At 37.3% G+C, this 22,404-nt stretch overlaps 1 protein-coding gene across 2 annotated transcripts in view; it reads right to left on the bottom strand.

Moving 5' to 3' along the window:
• LOC126281536 (gamma-tubulin complex component 2-like) overlaps positions 1 to 22,404 on the bottom strand; it is a 189,084-nt gene that overhangs the window by 64,804 nt on the left and 101,876 nt on the right. For both annotated transcript variants that reach the window (XM_049980587.1, XM_049980586.1), the window contains exons 7-11: positions 17,623 to 17,799; positions 15,543 to 15,717; positions 12,107 to 12,257; positions 10,009 to 10,262; positions 5,023 to 5,194 (exon numbers count right to left, since the gene is read on the bottom strand). In XM_049980587.1, the coding sequence (XP_049836544.1) occupies positions 5,023 to 5,194; positions 10,009 to 10,262; positions 12,107 to 12,257; positions 15,543 to 15,717; positions 17,623 to 17,799 (929 nt within the window). The remainder of the gene's footprint in view (positions 1 to 5,022; positions 5,195 to 10,008; positions 10,263 to 12,106; positions 12,258 to 15,542; positions 15,718 to 17,622; positions 17,800 to 22,404) is intronic.

The raw sequence follows: 22,404 nt of genomic DNA, 5'->3' as shown, positions 1-22,404 counted from the left end.
AAATTAAATATCATCCACATTGCAAATGCTGCTGAACAAAGATGTTTAAGAAAATCAGTAATATGTGATTGCCACTTCAGGTCCTTATCAATACAAACACTTTCGAATTTAGAATTGTCTGTTTCATTTATTGATTTACTCTTGCACATTATTTCTAATGGTGTGGTCAGGCCTTGTGCACTACAGAATTTCAAGTATTGCTCTTCTTGGGGAATATGTGTGCTGCCTAGTCAAATACTTTTGACGACTTACAGATAGTACCAGCTGGCGACATTTTGTCATTTAAATTTTATTTAGTATGACCTGTGAATTGAAAAATGGCATGTTCTGTAGAAACAATGCTTTTAAATCACACCGACTGACTTACGATCTTATTTTGACAGATTTGTTATGGTTCTTGCACACACAATCTTCCAATACCTTCGAAGAGGAGGCAATTAGAGCAGTTGATTAGCATTAATATCTTTCCAACACCCTTTCTTACAGAAGAGTTTGAAACTAGTATATTTCAGTTTGTCTGGATATGTGCCTTGTAATAATGATGTGTTAAATACATTATGAATACACTATATACAAGATGCCTCTCCTAAAAGTCATCATTCCCTTTTTCTCTGGCATTTCATCAGACATTTGCAATTTTGTTTTTGCAATGTGTATGTGGAGTCGGTCCAAACAAAAACTGCTCACTGCATGTGTCATGGAATGCCTACTGTTAACAGAAAACATCAGTTTGTTTCCTGTTGCACATTTTTTAAATGAACTATTACATGCATGTTCAACAGAGCAACCCAAAATTAATCTATTACAATACTAATCTTACCAAAATGTATTAAAAGGAGGAACAAAACACAAATAATATCCAGTACTCCAGCAGTGACTCGAGTGTCGCCCCGGCCCACTCTGACTGCTATCACAATGCAGCGGCACCGCTTATTCATTACTGGAATACTGACTGTTGTTCTGTTTATTGTCATCGTGAATATACATTGTTAAAATTGCACCTGCCATTCAATGCAGTTGCAGTCAGGCCACAATGGCTGGAGATAGTGGTCATGTGACGAAGGCTTTGGCCAAAAGAAGAAGAAGGATTCTTTATGTATTCAGTGGAAAAAAGGTATCATGGTTCAACCTGGAAAACATTACTGCTGTAAAGTTAAAGCAAAAAATGCCAACAAAATCATTAAAAGATCAAAATCTAGTGAAGAAATCATGTCAAATGTACATTCAGGGATATCCATATGTAAACATTGCGATGACATCCGCATTTTAACTACAAAAAACAGTAAATTCAATGAACTTAAATGGACTGTACTCTTAATGGAGAAACAGTTGCAACATCTTGGTAGTAAAAACTCAAGAAACGGAACATCAACTCAACGTTAAAGAAATATTGGCTACCAATGATATAAATAAAGGAAGAACAACTGGGTAAACCAGCACAAAACTTGGAAATACAAAAGTGCGTGCATCAAATATCTACAATGACAAACATGATTCTACCAACAATTTCATCAGAAACATCTGAGTCCAGATAATAATTACAAACAACAACAGCTGTGAAATGTAAATTTTTCACACGTGTCGCATTGTAAACAAAGAAATGTGACTAAAAAATCACTCGACTGGCCTCAAGTGTGCAAAAAAGAACAAAAAGTCTTAATTTTTGCCCATAATCATGGATGTCAGATAGCAGAAGAGGTGGCAGATACACAAACTAATGCAAGCGTCCACACCTTTGTCAAACCAGGAGCAGGCATTGCAGAAGTCACAAAAACAGTACTGAAATTGTGTGAAAATCTTGACTCAAAAGACTGTGTCATAATTTGTGCAGGTGTAAATGATATTGCCAGAGATAAAGGTAGTGAACTCATGACTGTGTGCTACCCAAATTAGGCAACACAAATGGAGCTGCTGTAAATCAACCTCACAGATATGACCTACCTCTTTGGTCGTGTGTAAATAAATTAATAGGAAGAGTAAACAAAGAGATAAATGACGTATGCAAAAAATTTTTGTATGTGAACTTAATAAATGTAAGCACATTAGACTGATCCATGCATACCAGCCGTTGCCTTCATTTAAATCACAGCGGGAAACAATTTTTTGGTTGAAGAAATCTGTCGTTTAGCAAATTTGATTCACAGCAGTACAGAATAGAAGCAGTCCAAAGTACTTTGGACAAATGGGTCATAAAGAAAGATGCAATGGCTAATAATAAAGGCGAAAGCTATTTTTTTGGAACATAGGTTGTATCACAAAAAAATGTGATGCACAATTAAATTGCAAATACACGCAAGATTGTACACCAGAATGTACTGTCATTAACAAATAAAGTTGATGATTATAAATATAGTCCTCAATAGTGAATGGAAAGACTTTTCAGTTTTACATTTTTGTGAGTGTTGGTTACAAAATGAGTATTTTCAATACTTAAAAATAATTTATTTTAACATTGCAAACTGCTTTTTTTGTATGGAATCAAAACATGGGGGAACTTTTATATACGTAAAAGAAAATGTAGATTATAGGAGTATAGCCTCTGTGTGCAAACTAGGGTGTGAAAAAGCCTTTGAAATCTCAGCTGTTAAGTTAGTGTCTGAAAAAACTATTCTTTTATGTATGTATAGACCTCCTATTAGTAACATAAGTGTTTTTTTTTTCTTCAGAAAACTGGATCTTGCTTTAGGCAAACTCAAGACAACTAGGAAGGCAGTGGTATTGTGTGGAGATTTTAATATTAACTTTCTGAGGCATAGCCTTCCCAGGGAAAAGTTCTTAAGTATTATAAAAGCCTACAATCTTTGTCTGACTGTTAGCTCTTCAACACATGTAACAAAAACAAGTGTCACTCTCCTTGATCAGGTATGTGTAAACATGGACAAGTGTACATCAGAAAACTTTGATACCAGCTATAGTGACCACCTTTCACAATTACTAACCATACCCATAAACCACATTTCAACCAGTGTACAAAAAATTATCCATAACAGAATTTATAGTCAGAAAATATTGAATACTTTCAGTACCTAATCAGCGAACAATGAAAAGATGGAACATTTTTTGAACATCAAGCATAACTTTGACATAGCTTTTTCACAAAGGAAAGTGATTTCTAGAAGCACAGATTGATTCAAAAACTGGATTACATCAGCCATTGGAGTATCCTGTAAAAGGAAGCAGGAACTTTTTCTGCAGTCAAAAACTGACAGCAGTCCAAAGTTTCTTAGTTATTTCAAAACATACATGAGAGGTAGTTATGAAATGTGTCATAAAGGAGGCAAATATATTATGAAGTCATCCAATAAAACTAAGTCCATGTGGAAAGCTGTGCAGGATCTTATGGGGAAGAAGACAACTCACAAAAATATTGTAATATCGCAAGATGGCAAGAATGTCACTGACTCTAGGGCAGTTGCAAACAGCTTCAATTCTTACTATGCAATTGTTGCTGCAAAATTAGTGAAGGAAAAATTTGGTAATCCACCTATATATGACATGGACTTTAGTCTATTGAAATACATAATTTATCCATGTTTCTCAGTCCAATAAGCCCAACAGAGCTCCTAAATACCATTAATTCACTGAAGAGTAATTATTCAACTAGTATTGATGATATTCCAGATTAGATTATAAAAATATAGGCAAGACAAATACTCTCTCCTTTATCAGGTTGCCCTCGATGGGGCATATGCAATTCCTCCTTATCATGTGGTGTCTTCCCACAGCAACTGAAAATGGCACAAGGAGAACCCCTATATAAAAAAAGGTGATCAGCAATGTATGGGTAACTATGGACCTAACAAAAGCTTTCAATGTGATTAATCATACTGTGCTCCTGGGGAAGCTTGAAATGTATGGCGTAAGAGGTGTGCCAAACCAGAAGATTAAAACATATTTGGAATATCGTTCTCAGGCAATTGAAATTAAGTACATGTAAGGAAATGAACTCCAGGTACACCATTCAGTACCATGTGGACTAAGTCATGGTGTCCCACAGGGCTCTATTTTACGTTCCCTTCTTTTTTTGGTATACCTTAATGGTTTCCCGTCACACGTTAGGGGTTCTGAACCTGTACTGTTTGCAGATGACACAAGTCTATTGATTGAAGGAAATACAGAAGACAATCTCACTGCATCTGCAAAATATATTACAAAAGAAGTGTCTAAATGGTTTACCAGAAACAGGCTAATAGTTAATCCCCAAAAAACAGTACTCATAAATTACCAAACAGATCAAAATAAAAATGCTGCACAACACGTATAGATAACCAAATCATTAGTCCTGTCGATGAAACTAAATTTCTTGGGATACATAACCAGGAAAATCTTAAATGGAGCGCTCATATCACATCCCTAAATTCAAAACCAGCAAAAACAAACTACGTAGTAAAAATTCTTTGCAACAATACTAGTGCAGAAACGGATAGGGCCGTATACTTTGCTTGTGTACATTCAATACTGAAGTACAGTATCATTTTCTGGGGAAATGTATACCAGGCCATAACAGTTTTCAGGAAACAAAAGGCAATTATTAGAATAACGAAACAATTGAGCAGCAGAAAACCATGCAAACCTTTCTTTAAAGATGTGCATGAGCGCATACGTGCACTTTTATTTACTTCAAAATTTAGTGACCAAGAATTGGCTAGGAACCATTTATTAATGTCCATAAAATGTCATTAAGCAATCTTTCTAAGACTATATAATTGATTTGCTATTTACTGCAATGTTTGTACCATCTGCAAACAAACCAAACTTGGCACCATAATGTTACTGTGCAAAGATCATTGATATACAGAAGAGAAAGCAAGGGCCCTAAGATGGAACCTTGTAGGTCACCACATCATTAGTTCCTAGTTGGATGGTGCCTGGTTGTTTAATTCAAGTCTCTTTCCTAATGACACTCTTTGCTTCTTGTCAGAGATATAGGGAATGAACCATTTTTCAGCATTTCCTGTAAAAATATAATGTCCTAATTTACTTAAAAGTTGAAAGACAACCATAAAGAATGATGTAACAAACCTGCAAAGCAATTTCTCAATGTGTTTACAATAGAAAAGGTGGCGAAACAGCATCTGGTAACAAGCTATAGCCTTCCTATTGAGAACCAGTGACACAGGCCACTTTACATCATAACCAAATGAGAATGCTTCAATTCCAGACAGATGTACATTATGCAGTGCAACTCGGTATTCTGAAACAAAATAAAAATAAATTGTGTTCACAGCATTAATTATTTAGAATATCAATATCTGTATAGGTAATGAGTCTAATGTGATTTTTTAAATGTATTATACAGAGTAGCAATCTATCCTTTTCATAAGATTGTCATTATTCAATCCTGGATTTTACATTGTATTATACAGATGATTTATGACCTGAACTAATTTTACATCACTTTCTATTAAAACACACACACACACACACACACACACACACACACACACACACACACACACACACACAAATCATGGCAAAAATCATGGATCTTGCCACAGTGGGGTGGCTGCCATGCCTCAATGATATACAGCTGAATGTATGTGCAACCATGCCAGAGGGGTATATGTGGAGAGGCCAGACTAACATACAGTTCCTTCAGTAGTTGAAGGGCCAACTGGCATCTGAAGCTGATTGCAGAACAATTCTACTGCTGCCAACATACATTTTGTGTAATGACCACGAAGAAAATATATGACAAATTAGGGCTCATATGAAGGAAAGGAAATGACCAGTAGTGGAATAATGTACACCCTGTATGTTGTTGATGCTGCTCCTGCTCCTCCTGCTGCTGCTGCTGCTGCTGACGGCGATGGCGACGGCGACGACAATGATGCAGATATAGATGATCTGACCTCATAATGTTAAACAACATGGCCTCATATGTTGATACTGCTAATGGCTTAAAGTACAAGAACGTTACGGCCATTATCTTTCCCAAGGGGATTCAGTTGCATTTTCATTACAACCACAGTGTATACGTGAATGGGACCGTGACACAGGAACATTTCTTATAGACCATATGACTGTAAGACAGATTTAGAAACCACATTATAAATTGAAAATATTTCTGGTGACAGATGTGATCTCAGAGCAGCATTCATTTTAATTAATTGCAGATTAAAATTGTAGACATGGCAGAGAAGTGTAAAAATAGAGGTGGTGGGACCTACATAAATTGTGAGAACTACCAGTCACTAATAGATTCAAAAGGAGCATTAGGCAACAATTGACAGAAACAATGGAAAAAATATATAAGGTGAATGGGTAGCTTTGGAGATGAAACTGTAATGGCAGCAGAGGATCAAATAGATAGAAATATAAGGCCCAGTAAAGATCCTTAGAAAGAAGAAAATACAAACAAACAGCAAATGAAGTAGACAAAAGAGAATACACTGAGGTGACTGAAGACATAGGACATCTCTTAATATCGTGTCAGACCTCCTTTTGCCTGGCATAGTGCAGCAAACTCAATGTGGCATGGACTCAACAGGTCATTGGAAGTCCCCTGCAGAAATATTGAGCCTTGCTTCCTCTGCCGTCATCCATAACACTAAAGTATTGCCAGAGCACGGTATTGTACACGAACTGACCTCTCAATTATGTCCCATGAATGTCCAATGGGATTCGTGTCAGTTGACCTGTGTGGTCAAATCACTCACTCAAATTGTCCGGAATGTTCATCAAACAAATTGTGAACAATCATGGCCCAGTGACATGGTTCACTACCATCATCAAAATTGCATCGTTGTTTGGGAACATGAGGTCGATGAATGGCTGCAAATCCTCTCCTAGTAGCTACACATCCAGAAGACCCACTCCATTCCACATAAGCACAGCTCACACCATTATGGAGTCACCACCAATTTGTACAGTGCCTTGTTGACAACTTGGATTCATGGCTTTGAGGGGTCTGCGATACACTTTAACCCTACCATCAGCAACTGAAATTGGATGCCATGTTTTATTTCACACGGTTTTGCTTGGCTTTTAATGCTGACAACTATATGCAAATGCTGCTGCTCTCTATCATTAAGTGAACGCTGTCGAGCATGACATCGTATTTCATGTATGCGACCATGTGCATATTGCATATTGCTATACATGACTCTTGTCACCTCAGTGTACAGACATCTAAAAAATGAGAGTGACACAAAATGTAACAAGATAAAACAGGAATAGCTAGAGGACATATGCAAAGCTGTAGAGGTATGTGTAATTAGGGGAAAGAAAGATGCTGCCTATAGGAAAATTAAGAGTTGTTTGTAGAAAAGAGAAGTTGTTGTATGAATATCAAAGGCACAGGTAGGAAGCTACACTAGGCAAAGAAGGTAGAAGGAATATATAGAAGGGCCATGCACAGGAATCGAGTTTTAAGACAACAATCTTGTGGAAATGGAAGAGAAAGTAGATGAAGATGAGATGGAAGATATGATACTGCAGGAAGAATTTAGCAGAGCACTGAAAGATTTAAGACAAAACCAGTCACCCAGAGAATACAATATTCCCTCAGAATTATTAAGTCCTTGGGTGAGCCAGTCATGACAAAAGTATTCCACCTGGTATGCAAGATATGAGATAGGTGTAATACCATCTGTCTTTTAAAGAAATGTGGTAATTAAAATTCAAAAGAATGTAGGACACAGATGTGAATATAACCAAACTGTCACTTTTGTAAGTCATGGTTGTAAAATGTTGACATAAATTACTTACAGAAGAATGTAAAGACTGCTAGAAGTTGACCTAGTGGAAAATCGATTAGGGTTCCAAAAATAATAATAATAATAATAATAATAATAATAATAATAATAATAGCAATACACAAGGTATTGCTGACCTTGCGACTTAGCCTACAAGACAGGTTAAGGAAAGGCAGACATGCATTTACAGTATTTGTGGATTTAGAGAAAGTTTTTCACAGTGTTGACTGGAATACACTGACTGGAATACACACTGAGATTATGAAGGTAAATAAAGAAAGCAGTTTCTTTTTTACAACTTGTACAGAAACCAGACTGCAGTTATAATAATTAAGGTCACGTGAAGAAAACAGTAGTGGGGAAGGTTGAGTGTGGTGTAACATGGGCTTCTGAGGAATAACATGTTCCACTTTTAACCTCTTAGGCCATGAACGATGTTCATAAGAAGTGAAAACATAGTTTAGGTAGTTGTTAAATGCACAATGTCCCACTGTCCATATGAAGTGTAAGTCAAGACAGTTCTGGACATTGGGAAGGTGGGATGGTGAATAAACCTCTCCAGTTGATGTGGCAAGAGCACTTTTTCTTCGGACATTGTGGCTTGGCAGTGCCTTGGAGGTCAAGAAGCAAAATGACAGGCACAAGAGTGTGAACAGCCATAAACAACTGAAAAATCATTACAAGGGCTGTCACTCACTCTATTGATAATGTAGAAGTAAGACATGTGTGTAATAGTTTGTCAAGAGCTATGAAGTAAAAGATATCAGGTTCACTCATCACTGTATATGAAACACATTGCATGTAACACACAGAATAGTTACCGTTAAAACTGTTTACATCATTTAGTAGCTTCTACAGGTTGGAACTCTATTCCATCACCCACATACTGAAACAAGGTGAAGAAGTCCGACAGTATGGTTCCGTGGCAGTATAGTTCCATGGCGCTGCATAGCAGGACCATGAAAGGAATTAACGGCGACAGGAAATAATTTGAGGTAAAGCTGACATACATGCATCAGTGTGACAGATTGTTGGGGAGCACAATTCACAACCAACCACAAAACAGTCCACGAGTGAAACAAGGATGTAGCCTTTCACTAATGTTATCAAATCCGTACACTGGAAACCAAGGAGAAGTTTGGCAAGGGAATTACCATTCAGGAAGAAGTATAAAAATGTTGAGGTTTTCCAATGACTTTGTAGTTCTCTCAGCATCAGCAACAAACTGGGAAGCTCAACTGGACAGAACAGACAGTGTCTTGAGAAGGCATTATAAGAACAATAACAACAGAAGTAAAACAAGGATAATGGAATGTAGTAAATTTAAGTCAGGTAATGCTGATAGAATTAGATAGAAATTACACACTAAATGCAGTAGATGAATATTGCTGTTTAGGCAGAAAAATAATACAGTGGCCACAGTAGAAAGTTCATAAAACTCAAGTGAAATAGCAAGAAAATTAATTCTGAAAAACAGAAATTTTTTGACAATGAATAAAAATGGGTTACAAAGTCTTTCCTGACAATATTTGACTGGAGCACACCCTCGTATAGATATGAAATGTGGACAATAAAGAGAACAGACAATAAAAGAATAGAAGATTTTGAAACGTAGTGATATAAAAGAATGCTGAAATAAGATTAGTAGGTTGGACAGTTAATGAAAAGGCACTTAATAAAACTGTGCAGAAAAGCATATTTTGGCGCAACTTGAATAAAAGATGGAACTGATGACACATCCTGAAGCACATAGTAGTCAATAATTCGATAACAGAGAGAAAAGTGGGGGAAGAGGAGAGGGTAGAAATTGTAGAGAGAGATCAAGGCATCACCCCAGTAAGCAAGTTGAAATAGATGTAGGTTGCAGCAGTAATGCAAGATAACGAGGCTTGGACAGGATAGACTAGCAAGGAGAGCTGTATAACATCAGTCTTTGAACTGAAAACCACAACAATAACAACTATTCTGTGGTTTGTTGTGTAGGTGGCAAGTTTCAGAATATTAAATCTTCGCTTCAGTTTGCAAGCTACTACCATAGGTACAGGCATCTTCCTCAAAGGACCTACCCCCTCTCCAGTAGTTAAAGAGAAACCAAGGAAAATCTAGATCTGGATGCACCAGTTGGGGATCTGAATTTTCCACTCTCCAATGCAAGTCCACTGTCTTACAACTACATCCCCTCACTGCAGGATTTACCATTGGAAGTATTATAGAACAACATATGTGTGACTATTTACATGTTATATTTCAAAAATTGCAATTGATTCCTGAAACTCTGAGTTATTAAATATAAATACAGAAAATTGTATACCTTTCTCTTCATCAGTTTCAATGCTGAGTATTTTAAACATCTGTGAAATGAGATCATATGGTAGCAGTTCAGTGCGCATATCATCCTTGTACGGATCTACATTAGCTGTTGATGTCCGCAGGACAAGTTCCAGTAGTGATTCAAGTCGTGTAGGTACTATGTCATCAATATTTTTTGATAGTTCCTGCTCGCAAACCTCCATGAATTGAGCAATGAAGTCCCCCTGATCGAGAAGGAAATAGTGCTTAACTGACCTGAAAAAGCAAAGTTCCATTTAGAGCCCTTGCAGCTCTTGAAGAAGCATTGTCACATTTCACATACAATCACATTCATTTATACATCTAACTTCCACCTTTATATCATTTGGATATATTTACAACCATGTCACTCATATCCTGAAGCTCTATCACAGAAACCACCAAAGGTTTTTCGAGGGGGAAAAACGTTACATTTCTCTGGCCTGGGCGCTACAACTGCTTGCTGAAGCATCACATTAATTAAAGAATACAAGGAACTCTAGAAATCAGTAACTGTGGCAAGAGTTCTGAGCCCAACTGGCTGCAGAGACATTTTAGATAACTGAATCAGTTCCCCAACAACTAAACTATAAGTGTCAGACTTTTGTGTAACATCTTTCTATTAAAAAGCTAAACGTACGATTCTGATAAAAAGGTGAATTGTAACAGCTGATGTGTTGGCTTACACTGGTTAAGAAAGTAAAAGCAAGAGGTCATTTCCATCAGAAACTATGTGGAATTGTGTTACAAGCATCAAGAAACAGTCCCCTGCCTTAAGGATTCTTGTGCTCTACACTGGATGTTGTACATCAATGCCTGTGAAAGTCGCTACACAGAGAATCCTGTCAGATGATTGTTTACTAACATGTACCTATCTGGTGTCATCAGAACAGCATCGAATGTACTTTTGTTTGTTGACAGGTGCATGGTCACAATGCAGGATGGTTATAACAGAACTTTCACTGCTTAAAAGGGTCCACATGGAAAACAAATGATCATAGACAATGACACTTCGTGGGAAAATTTGTAAGGACATGCAGAAGAGAAGTAATGAACAAACCACTGAAAGAAACACATTTTAAATGCCACATGAGAGGGTAACATGCATTAATTGTGTATCATGTTAACACTCCAGGTTACAAACATGGTTCATTGTAATAACTATTCGCATAAACAGCAGATTGCAATCACACTAGGGATCCCACTGCCCAATTATTTGCAGCACCTTTCAAACAGTAGAGCATGGAATGTTCACCAGTCATGATACAGCTTGTGCACTAATTGAAGATCACACATCGTATCCAGCATTCTCAGCTAAGGCAACAGTAACTTCTTCAACAATGCGGGGCACAACTGGCTGTCAGCCCCTCCCAGGAGCAATTTCCAAATCACCAGTTAATTCAAATTCCTGAACCATGTTCTTCAACCCCAGTGTATCAATATTTGTTAAGAGCAGTACCACTATTGCCGTCCTTTTTCTGAAACAGCTTTCTGAATAAAATCCTGCTCACCCTGTTGAGACCCATGTTGACCTTCAGCAACCGTAATACACACTAATGTTTGTTTCAACACCACGTCGCTGGTCCAGCACCACTGCCTAATGACATGTCATGACACAAACACTACTAACAATACAAATCCTGCAGTGTGGTGCTGCAATTGGGCACCCTTACAGTAAAAAGTTTTCTGTCTACACTGGCTCAAGTAGTAAAAGTTTAATTATAATCACACTGTATATCACAAAATTCTCTTTAAGATTGGGACTGATATAAAATGACATACTGCTCAAAATATTGTAATTTCCCGAAGTCCATTTTCCAGAAACAATCAACACTTTGTGATTATCCTAGAGTTGAAGACTGTCCGATTTTCCATCTCTCTTATTTCCACCCACTTACCACATATGTGAGGCACAACTTTTGAAGTATGTGTCCACTGAGAATGTATCAACAATCAAGACCCCTTTTTCTTTAAAAAGAGGTCATAAAAGAAAATTGCTATTCAAAGACTTTTCTGACATTCAAAACCAATAATAAAGGACACACTTTGAATAAAAGAAAAAAAAGTCTTTTATTTCTTACCGTAGCCTGCCCATCAGATCATTTTCTTCCATTAGAAGTTGCAGCAACGTCTTACTTGCAAACAAGTAAGCTCTTTCAATAACTTCTACATACTTTCTTTCTTTAATTGTGTACTTGATCTCCTCAGCCTGGGGGGACTTAATACTCTTGCCTGAAATTTAATATCATTTCACTGTGTGTATTAAACTTACTGACCATACCATCTAACACAAACATAAGATAGACAACCATAAGGTACACAAACAGTAGTACTATTCAAAATAATGTAATTTCCCTAAGATCAATTTCCAAAAGTAACCTCAAAACACCACATAAAATTAAATAACATAAAAATGGTTCTTTCACAGTGGTTACACTCAATAAGAGCAGTTTAGATGCATTGACAAAAACATAGGCTGAGTAAGAGAAAAAGAAAAAGAGAGAAAATAACAAAGAACTACAGGAAACTTGCTTCCCCAGAGATGTCATTGATGATGCAATGTTAACATATATGTTAACATATTCTGTGTCCCTGCCCCACCAGGTGTGGTAGCTCGTGGAATGGCAGGTGGCCAATGTCACATCTAATATTTTCTGACTATTGGCGCCACCTAGTATATTTTGTTTACTGTGTGGGTTAGATTTGCTTCAGCACTACAGTGAACATCAGTTGCAATTTAGCTGTAGGTTTATCTTTATACCATTCTGAGGTGAAACTTGTGCAGCTAGTTGCATTTATTTTCAATTTATCACTCTTTATCTATAAAATAATTATTTTCAGCATAATTACACACAAATTTTATTTTTACAGAAATGTCTCAAAAATGGCTCTGAGCACTATGGTACTTAACTTCTGAGGTCATTAGACCCCTAGAACTTAGAACTACTTAAACCTAACCAACCTAAGGACATCACACACATCCATGTCCAAGGCCGGATTCGAACCTCTGGCCATAGCGGTCGTGTGGTTCCAAACTGTAGCGCCTAGAACCGCTCGGCCACCCGTTGGGCAGAAATGTCTCAAAACAGGCCTGGACATAAGAGGAAATTATTTCTTGTTGAAGGTAAATTTTTTGTGTAATTATGCTGAAAATTATTATCTTACAGATAAAGAATGGAAAATTGAAAACAAATGCACTTATCTGCACAAGTTTCATAACAGAATGGTAAGAAGATAAACCAACAGCTAAATCGCAACCGATGTTCAATGCAGAGTGCCCAGGCACAGTCTGATGCAAATTTGACTCAATAGCCAGAATACACTATGTGCGGCATCAGTCATCTTCCATTCCCCAAGCTAACATGCCTGTGGGACAGGGACACCAAATGTGTTAAAGAGGTAGAGAAAATTATGTTTTAGTTTTCAATTTATGACAAGGACTTTAGACAGAGAGCACAAGTTCAGATTGGTCAGTGTTGGAACGCTAAATTTAGCTGTGATTTTTTCATAGCAATCATCCCATATTTCACCTTATGTAACTTAGGGAACCATGGAAGATCTACATTTGCTTGGGCCAAATTCTAAATTCAAGTTCATTGACTCTATGACAGTGTCACCACAGTTGACCCTTTGTGATGTACCCTTTCTCCTGTTCTCTCTTCACTTTCCTCTGTCTTTTACCACTAACTAACTTTGCAATGTAGGTTGCTTCGGCTGCAATCAGGTTTGCTCCTGTATTCGATCTTATTTCAGTCTCATACTTCCCTATTTCATCTTTCATTTGCTGCTGATTCAGTGCATTCTTATCTATGAAATACTAGACTCTACAATCCTCTGGGTACCATTCCAAACTTTGCTGACACTAAATCTTGATTCTGTAATGGAGCACTGTAAATGATAGAGTTATAGAAAAAGAGAAATGAATAAATAAGTTTGTTGTGTAAACAAATGAAGATAGTATGATGTATGTTAAATTATTTACTTTCTGAGTACTAATAGTGAAAATAAATTGCGCACATAATTTTTTTTCTTTGTTGGTGAACTTCACTGTCCATCTTTCACTACTATGATGTGCGACTTAATTGTCGCCACGTACAAGACACCCAGCAGAATCTATTAGGAGTCTGGTTCATTTAGTTCCCAAACAAATGTGTGCAAGAATCTGTGTTAGTGTGTCATAAATTAAATCAATATTATATTTTGGTGACAGAAAAGAACTTTACTATTCATTCCATGCAAAAGGATTTTGTGTGAAGCTTTGCAGTTTGCAAGCTAGGCTCAAAAAAATTCAAGCAATCAAATAAATAAGGCAAAGTTAACACTACATGCCTGCACACATGTTGCATAACTGCAAAAGGCAGCTACTTGCAACTGGGACAAGAGCCCTTAATTATAGTTCAGTGGGGATTAAGGGAACTAAGTAGGGAACATACCAATGTGTGATCCACACATTTGACACCATCATACTATGTAGCTGTCAGTACCCATAAAGTAACTATTTTGACGTATCACTTTATGAGGAACCAATATGGGTGGATTGCTAATCAATCCACACTACAGACAGAATGGTGGGGAACAGTCTACTATCATCTTGATAGCCAAATGTGATACTGAATGGAGAGTTAATGACATGATCAGAGAGTGAATTTCTCACATTTATCTCAGGCTCCAAGATTCTCGTGTTCTTAGGTCTGTGCTGAGACTTCTGTTAGACAAACTCTGTCAAAATTTTAGCACTATTCACATGTCTCGCCAAACTGGGGCAAGCGAAAGTAGAATGTGTAGATTTGTTGGACCCCTACCGAAACATGCAAGTTCCTGGGGTGTCGTTATACTGGCCTGGGAGAATGAATATTGAGAGCATTGGACAGAGAAAACTCACACAATCACTTTAGGCTATACAACATGCCCAACTAGTTCCATGCCTAAACTTTGTTCCATGAAGTTAGACTACAATGAATAATATTAACCTTAGACACCCAACTACTTCTGCCACTTTTGATTTAGGATGAAAACTAATGTAGACATTTACAGTACAAAGATAGACTACTGGAGTTGGAACAAGAGTTAAATAAAGTCAAATGAGATATAGTGACCAAGGATATGGCACAGGACAATGCTCGCTGCCAAATTGCAGTAAAATCCCAAAATGAAATCTGTGACAATTTTTTTTGTATTTCAGTGATATGGACATTGGAACAAAGTTGTTCATAACAACATTTCTGTGTTACATGTTCTCAATCCACATGCTGTATCATATTTCAAGTGAACTTGAGCTTTTGACAGTTATGTACACTCACCCATTTTATAGTGTTAGTGACATATATTTTTATTGTGTATCCCAAAATGAGATTAAGCAATTTTTATCTCTCACATAACTTTTATTGCCGGCATGAAAGAAAATTACAAAATAAAACTGAAAATTCCATTAGATGATCCAACTTTTTAAACATATGTGCATATTTTTATAAATAGCAATCAAAACTGGAGTGTGCTGTTTACAATTATATAACCTACCACACTGTCTTATCACATTTAAATATTTGCCAGTTCGTAAGATAACATCAGAGATATTTTCAAGAAATGCAGGAATCCTTTCCCTACGAACTGTGTATCTTTTCTCCCAGTAATCAGCTGAATAATCCAATGGAAGTTCTTCTTTTTGAATGACTTCATTATCTTCCACCAGAAACTGAAACACAAAAATGACTGTTTCGATTATTTTATCCACTGTGTTAAATCACGGCATTCACCACAATTCTTCACACTATCTCTTTTCACCTGTGCACATACAAATCTAAATAATAAAATGAAAAGCTCTCAATAGCTTAGATAAGCCTAACAACTGAACACAATGCAGAAATTATCATTCTCACCACGCATTTTAATATGTCTTCACGTAGTACAATAATAGGTTATTATCAACAGTTGTGGTTTTAGCCTCGAACACTTACACTCGTACATAGATATTGATGTACACTGTAAGAAGTCTAGTGACATTTATTATCTTTGGGAGAAGCATTAGTGAGTGAAATGTCTATTATCAAGTTGATAAATTATGGTGTAGCTGAAACATGTGGATTCTTTCCAACTGAAGATTCTCAGAGCATCCCATGAAGTACTGGACAGTCTACTGACATAATTATAAGTTGTAATTAAAGTTGGCAAAAGCAAGTAATCACAATACTTGACCAGATAAACAAGAGTCACTAAGAGTATTATTGAACAATGGGAACTCAAGATAGGAATATCAACAATATGAGAAAAGATACACTGCTACTTACCGTAAAGATAACATGTTAACTTGCAGACAGGCGCAATTAAAAGATACTTACACAAAGCTTTATCAGAAAAAGAGAAACACACACCTTTCACACACACACCTTTCACACATGCACACACACACACACACACACACACACACACACACACACACACACACACAAAGTAATCATACATCACACACCCACGACCACCAACTCCAGCAGCTCAGTCCAGAATGCAGTCAAAAGAACTTTTCAACACCTCACACCTTATACACCGTTGCATAATTGAATTCTCTGATAGCACTGTGTTGGAAAACAGAACACATCATGCACGTGAAATGACAGAACTCGTTATGTTCCAGCTATCATCCAATTGCACATAAATGTTACTAGGAGATCAAAGTTCATCACTAAGACATATTTGCATAAAACATTCTCTGTTTTCTTGCTTTGTCAAATCTGCATAAAATCCTCTGTTCTCTGTTTTCTTGCTTTGTTAAATCTGGGTAAAATATTGAGCTTTTGACAAAATCCCCCACCATCTTGGTCAGTAACCACTGACCTTTATGGCTGCCGTTGTGGAGACCATTTATAGACCCAGAAGATTTATGATTCATCAGTAAATATTGTCATTAAGTCATGCAACACCAGTGCACACATGAAACAATTTTTGGCAGCTCTACATTACAGATGTTTCCAATGGACGAACTACCTGACACAGAATGCTATTCTGCTGACAGCTATTTTAGCAGTTTCATGGGACTGAGCCCAGATCTCAGGAGTGGTGATTATTCTGTGTAGCTTCTGGTGCTTCTTTTTCCTCATTTCATGACTGGTTTGTTAAACAGGTTTCATACTATGTCTAATCTTGAACAACTGTTAATCCATGTGGTACTCAGGTAACAGCATTCTTGTGCATATCCATGTCCTTACATACAATTTACAGGACTGGTGCACGATCAATCATGGTTTACAAACGTGATTCGATCCACAACTACAGCCTGTTCTATTCCACATATAAGAATCTGTTGCTTCAAGCTTCTTTGTCGGTCCAGTCAATGGACATCATAGGTGAGGAAGGGGGCCGGGGATGCTGTTCATGCCCAGAAAATTTGGTAATACTAACTACTCACATTAATCGAAATGTACTGCAATAGCAGCATGAATAATTTCATTGATCTTTTAGTAACTGAAGAGAATGGATAATATGAAATGTGGCAAGAGAGTAAGCTAATGCAACAGATGAGTACATTAAGACAGATCTGTTTAGGATTAAAATAGAGCAAAATGGAGAATATGAGAGTAATTACTCCAATGAATCACACACTTACCTCCCGATATGGATCAGAGATGACGCCTTTGTAGATCCACTTTTCCAGTATCTCAATGTAGGGTCCACACGCAGACTGTGTTAAATGCAAACACATCTCTTGTCTCCGAATGTCACCGTTAAAACTAGATGTCAGCTCATGCAATAGGGTTAAAACTTTTCCTCCTTTGGCATCTGACTGAAATATCAATCCACAAATTCGTAATGTCAAATCAAAGAAATCTTTAAAGTAGAATTGCAAGTAAATGTCAAATAATGGTATGACTCGTAACTATAAAACATAATGAGGATAAAATGATCAAGAGAAAGTGTTGAAGACTAGCAATAATTGACAAAATACTTCATCCATCCATCCATCCATCCATCCATCCAGTTCGGCTGATGCCACCAAGCACATCATTCAGGAACAAAGAACACGTAAACTCATACCTTAATAAAAGAGGAATAACTCTTAGAAACTCCATATTATATACACTTACACCAGTTGAATGTAACCTAATAAATTAAGAGAAAAGCTCTTTCTTTTAAAAGTGGCTGTTTATTTCTTACTAACAGCTTAACCTCTAACAGCTTAATATTTACATGAATGCACTAGTATCATTAAAGATAATACTCACTAACATCTGCAATAAATGAAATCTGTACATGATACAGTGCTACCTGCCATGAAAATTTACATATTATCAACGCTGCTACTTGTCATACAGCTAACAGGATTTTGCAAACCTTTAATCTAGGTAATCAGATAATTTGTAAGAGAAGAGTTTTTAATGTTGTTCTGAAATTGTAAGTATTACAAGTTTATTGTTTTATGTTTGATGGCCTTGTTGAATATTTATGCAGTAGGGTACATAACTCCACTCTGAACCCTAAACAAAGACGCAACATCTACATTAATTTTTTGTCTTGTAGCATGATTGTGTAAATCACAGATCAGTCTCAAAGAGGTATCTGCAAAATGTGTACAATATTCTTATTTCCAGAATGAGATTTTCACTCTGCACCGGAGTGTGCGCTGATATGAAACTTCCTGGCATATTAAAACTGTGTGCCCGACCGAGACTCGAGCTCGGGACCTTTGCCTTTCGCGGGCAAGTGCTCTACCATCTGAGCTACCGAAGCACGACTCACGCCTGGTCCTCACAGCTTTACTTCTGCCAGTATCTCGTCTCCTACCTTCCAAACTTTACAGAAACTCTCCTGCGAACCTTGCAGAACTAGCACTAGCTTCTGTAAAGTTTGGAAGGTAGGAGACGATATACTGGCAGAAGTAAAGCTGTGAGGACTGGGCGTGAGTCGTGCTTTGGCAGCTCAGATGGTAGAGCACTTGCCCGCGAAAGGCAAAGGTCCCGAGTTCGAGTCTCGGTCGGGCACGCAGTTTTAATCTGCCAGGAAGTTCCAATATTCTTATTGCTCACTCCTGCAGAATAACTGCTTTCCTTACTTTAAGTACACTGACCCAGAAGTTTAATTCCTTAACTCAATATGCACAAGAGCCAACACCTACCTTATGTAACAAAATGGAACACCTACAGCCATTGTTATGTTGTTATTTATTGTGTGGCTACCAGTTTCGGTGCTTCAGTGCACCATCTTCAGGCCTTAACTGATGACGGGGTTAACTCTAATCGTATACATGATTCATCAGTGGCAAGCATCTATCAACTGGTTCTTGTAGACTAGCTATAATGATGACGATGATGATGAAGATGATAATGATGAGTCTCCAACAATCAACTGACTGGGCACAACATATTTGTGACAGATAGCCTATGAAACAGTTCATAGATCTTGGCCACTGACGAATCGCATATATGATAGGAGTTAAACCCCCGCCCCCCCGCGCGCGTGTGCGTGTGTGTGTGTGTGTGTGTGTGTGTGTGTTCTTTGCCCATGAAGGCCTTTTCATATTACTGGTCATATTTATTCAGACTGGTTTTAATTTTGTTGCCTTTCTTTATTTAAATTGGTAGCTATAGTATGTTTATAAATTATCAACTTTATTGCTGGTTTGTTGTTATTCCTTTAACTTTTTGTTTCTGTGGTGTGCGTACTGTACACCTTCAGTACACACACCATCAGATTATTTGACTTGTCGCTCTAACGAAATAGGCGAGTGTCAGCAATATGTCTCATGGTCTTATCGTGGCGTGTTTATCTTCTGCCGTTAGGTCAGACGATAGAAATGCCACTTGCATGCTTACAGTAGCAGATTGAAGGTGACCAACTTTAAACAGAACTTGATTAATTTTCACACACATTTATTAAATTAATAACAAGCATGGATATTACGTAACTTGATTGTGGATGATGTTTACAATGGACAATCTGAAGTTCCTTTGGTCTTGGTACGTTAATCTTATTCTCACATATCTCTGATACTTGACAAAGTGTCTATTCATTTATCTTCATGGCTATGCACAGGGATATGATAATCTTATCAGGCGCAGACTCAAGCTTGACTATAGTCTGGTACAGACTATTGTAGACTGGTGCAGACAAATGCAGACTGACTAATAGGAGGTCTGTATACTCGTTATAATACCTCGAGCTTTCAGGTACCACTGCGCGAGTGTTATCCGCAAGGAGAAAAGGTTCTACATTAGCAGCAATCTCATTGGCTGCATTGCATATTAATACGCGGATCAGTGGAAGCAGAACTTGGTCCGTCTCTAAGACAGCGCCATCTCGTAATGCGGAGACAGACGAGCGCTGCGCCTGCGCTGTTGTGCTTAGCGGGGCGCGCTCTATTGGGAAAGTTGTGTACGCACTGACTATGCAGAACTATGTGCACAACAGTTTCACTTCATAGTTATCTAAGACACACTTCATTTCTTTTGATTTTGCAGAAGGAGAATATGAATTAGTTTCAGAGTTTAATATCTAGTATAGTGCAGGTGTTTTCCTGAATATACCAGAATTATTTTTATAAGTGTACTTATAGCTTTGATTTTTTTCAGAGTGAGCAACACAGTCAGGAAAAATTATTTAAATTTACAAGGCCACTCTGCAATTTATGCTTAAGTGCCTGGCAGAAGGTTCATCAAACAACTTACATTATATTTCTCTACCATTCCACTCTCAAAAACTGTGTGACATAAACAAACAAATATGGCTTTCCATGCAAACTCTGATTTCTCTTATTTTATTACAATGACCATTTCTCCCTATGTAGTTGCCTGTCAACAAAATATTTTTGCATTCAGTGGAGAAAGTTGGAAGTTGATACTTTTTGGAAAGATCTTGACCTAACTATAAATGCCCTTGTTTCATTGATTGCTAATCCCACTGACATATCACACCTGTGATATTCTCTTCCTTATTTCATGATAGTACAAAACAAGATGCCCTTCTTTGAACTTTTTAGATGTCCCGTATCAGTCCTATATGCTAAGTATCCCATATGGCATAACAATACTCAAGCAGAAGACAGACAAGCGTAGTGTAAGCAGTGTCTTTAGTGGAACTGTTGCACCTTCTTAGTGTTCTGACAATAAAACACAATTATTGGTTTGCTTTTGCCACAACATTATCTACACGATTACTACAATTTAAGCTGTTCGTAACTTATCACTACATATTTAGTTGAATTGACAGCCTTTAAATTTGAGCAATTTGTAGTGTATCCAAAACGCAATGGATTTAATAATTCATGTGGATATGACCTCACACTTTTCATTATTTAGAGCCAATTGTTTTTCATTATACAAATATCTTGTCTATATCAATCAGCAGGTGGTTTTGATCTTCTGGCGACTTTACTAGATGGTAAATGACAGCATCACATGCAAACAATCTAAGAGGGTTACTCAGATTGTCTCCTAACTACATTGTCTACATAGATTAGGAACAACAAAAGGTCTATAACATGTCCTTGGGGAACACCAGATATCACTTCCATTTTACTCCATGACTTTCCATCACTTCATCAATTATTCCAAAATGTGACCTTCCTGACAGGAAATCATGAATCCAGTTGCACAACTGAGACAATGCTTCACAGGCACACAATTTGTTTAGAAGCTGATTGTGAGGAATGCTATCAGAAGCCTTCTGGAAATCCAGACGTATGTTATCAATCTGAGATCTGCCCCTCAATAGCACTCATCAGCTGCGTTATCCAAGAACGATATTCTCTGAATCCAAGCTGACTGTGTGCCAATAGATTGTTTTCTTTCATGTAACTCATAACGCTCAAACACAGTGTATGTTATAAAAGCCTGCTGCACACTGACATCAGTGATATGAGTCTGTAATTCAGCAGATTACTCGTGTTTCCTTTCATGACTATTGGTGTGACTGGTGAAACTTTTCAGTCTTTAGGTAAAGACTTTCATCAAGGGAGTAGATGTCTATTATTGCTAGGTACAGAATTATTAAATCAGCATATCTCTGCATGGAATAAAATTGGTATACAATCTGGATCAGAAGATTGGTATTTATTAAGTGATCTGAGTTATTCGCTACGTCAAGGATATCTATGTCTAAGTTTCTCATGTTAGCAGCAGTTCTTGATGCAAATTCTGGAATATTTCTTCATCTCCCCTGGTGGAAGAATTTTGAAAACCATGTTTAGTAATTCTGATTTAATGGCACCGCCAAGGGTTACATCGCCATCGGTATCACATAGTGAAGGTATTGATTATGTCTTGCTGTTGGTGTATTATATGTACAACCAGACTCACTCTGGATTTTCTGCCAGATTTTGAGTGTTTTTCATTGCAAAAACTATCCTGGATCCATCATGATGCTCCCTATTTCTCAGGATTATTTGTTGTTAAGA

The sequence above is a fragment of the Schistocerca gregaria genome, chromosome 7, assembly GCF_023897955.1.
Source record: "Schistocerca gregaria isolate iqSchGreg1 chromosome 7, iqSchGreg1.2, whole genome shotgun sequence".
In the NCBI taxonomy this organism is placed as follows: domain Eukaryota; kingdom Metazoa; phylum Arthropoda; class Insecta; order Orthoptera; family Acrididae; genus Schistocerca; species Schistocerca gregaria.
Note: the sequence above shows the minus strand (reverse complement) of the source record. Positions and strands in the feature narration are given on the sequence as shown.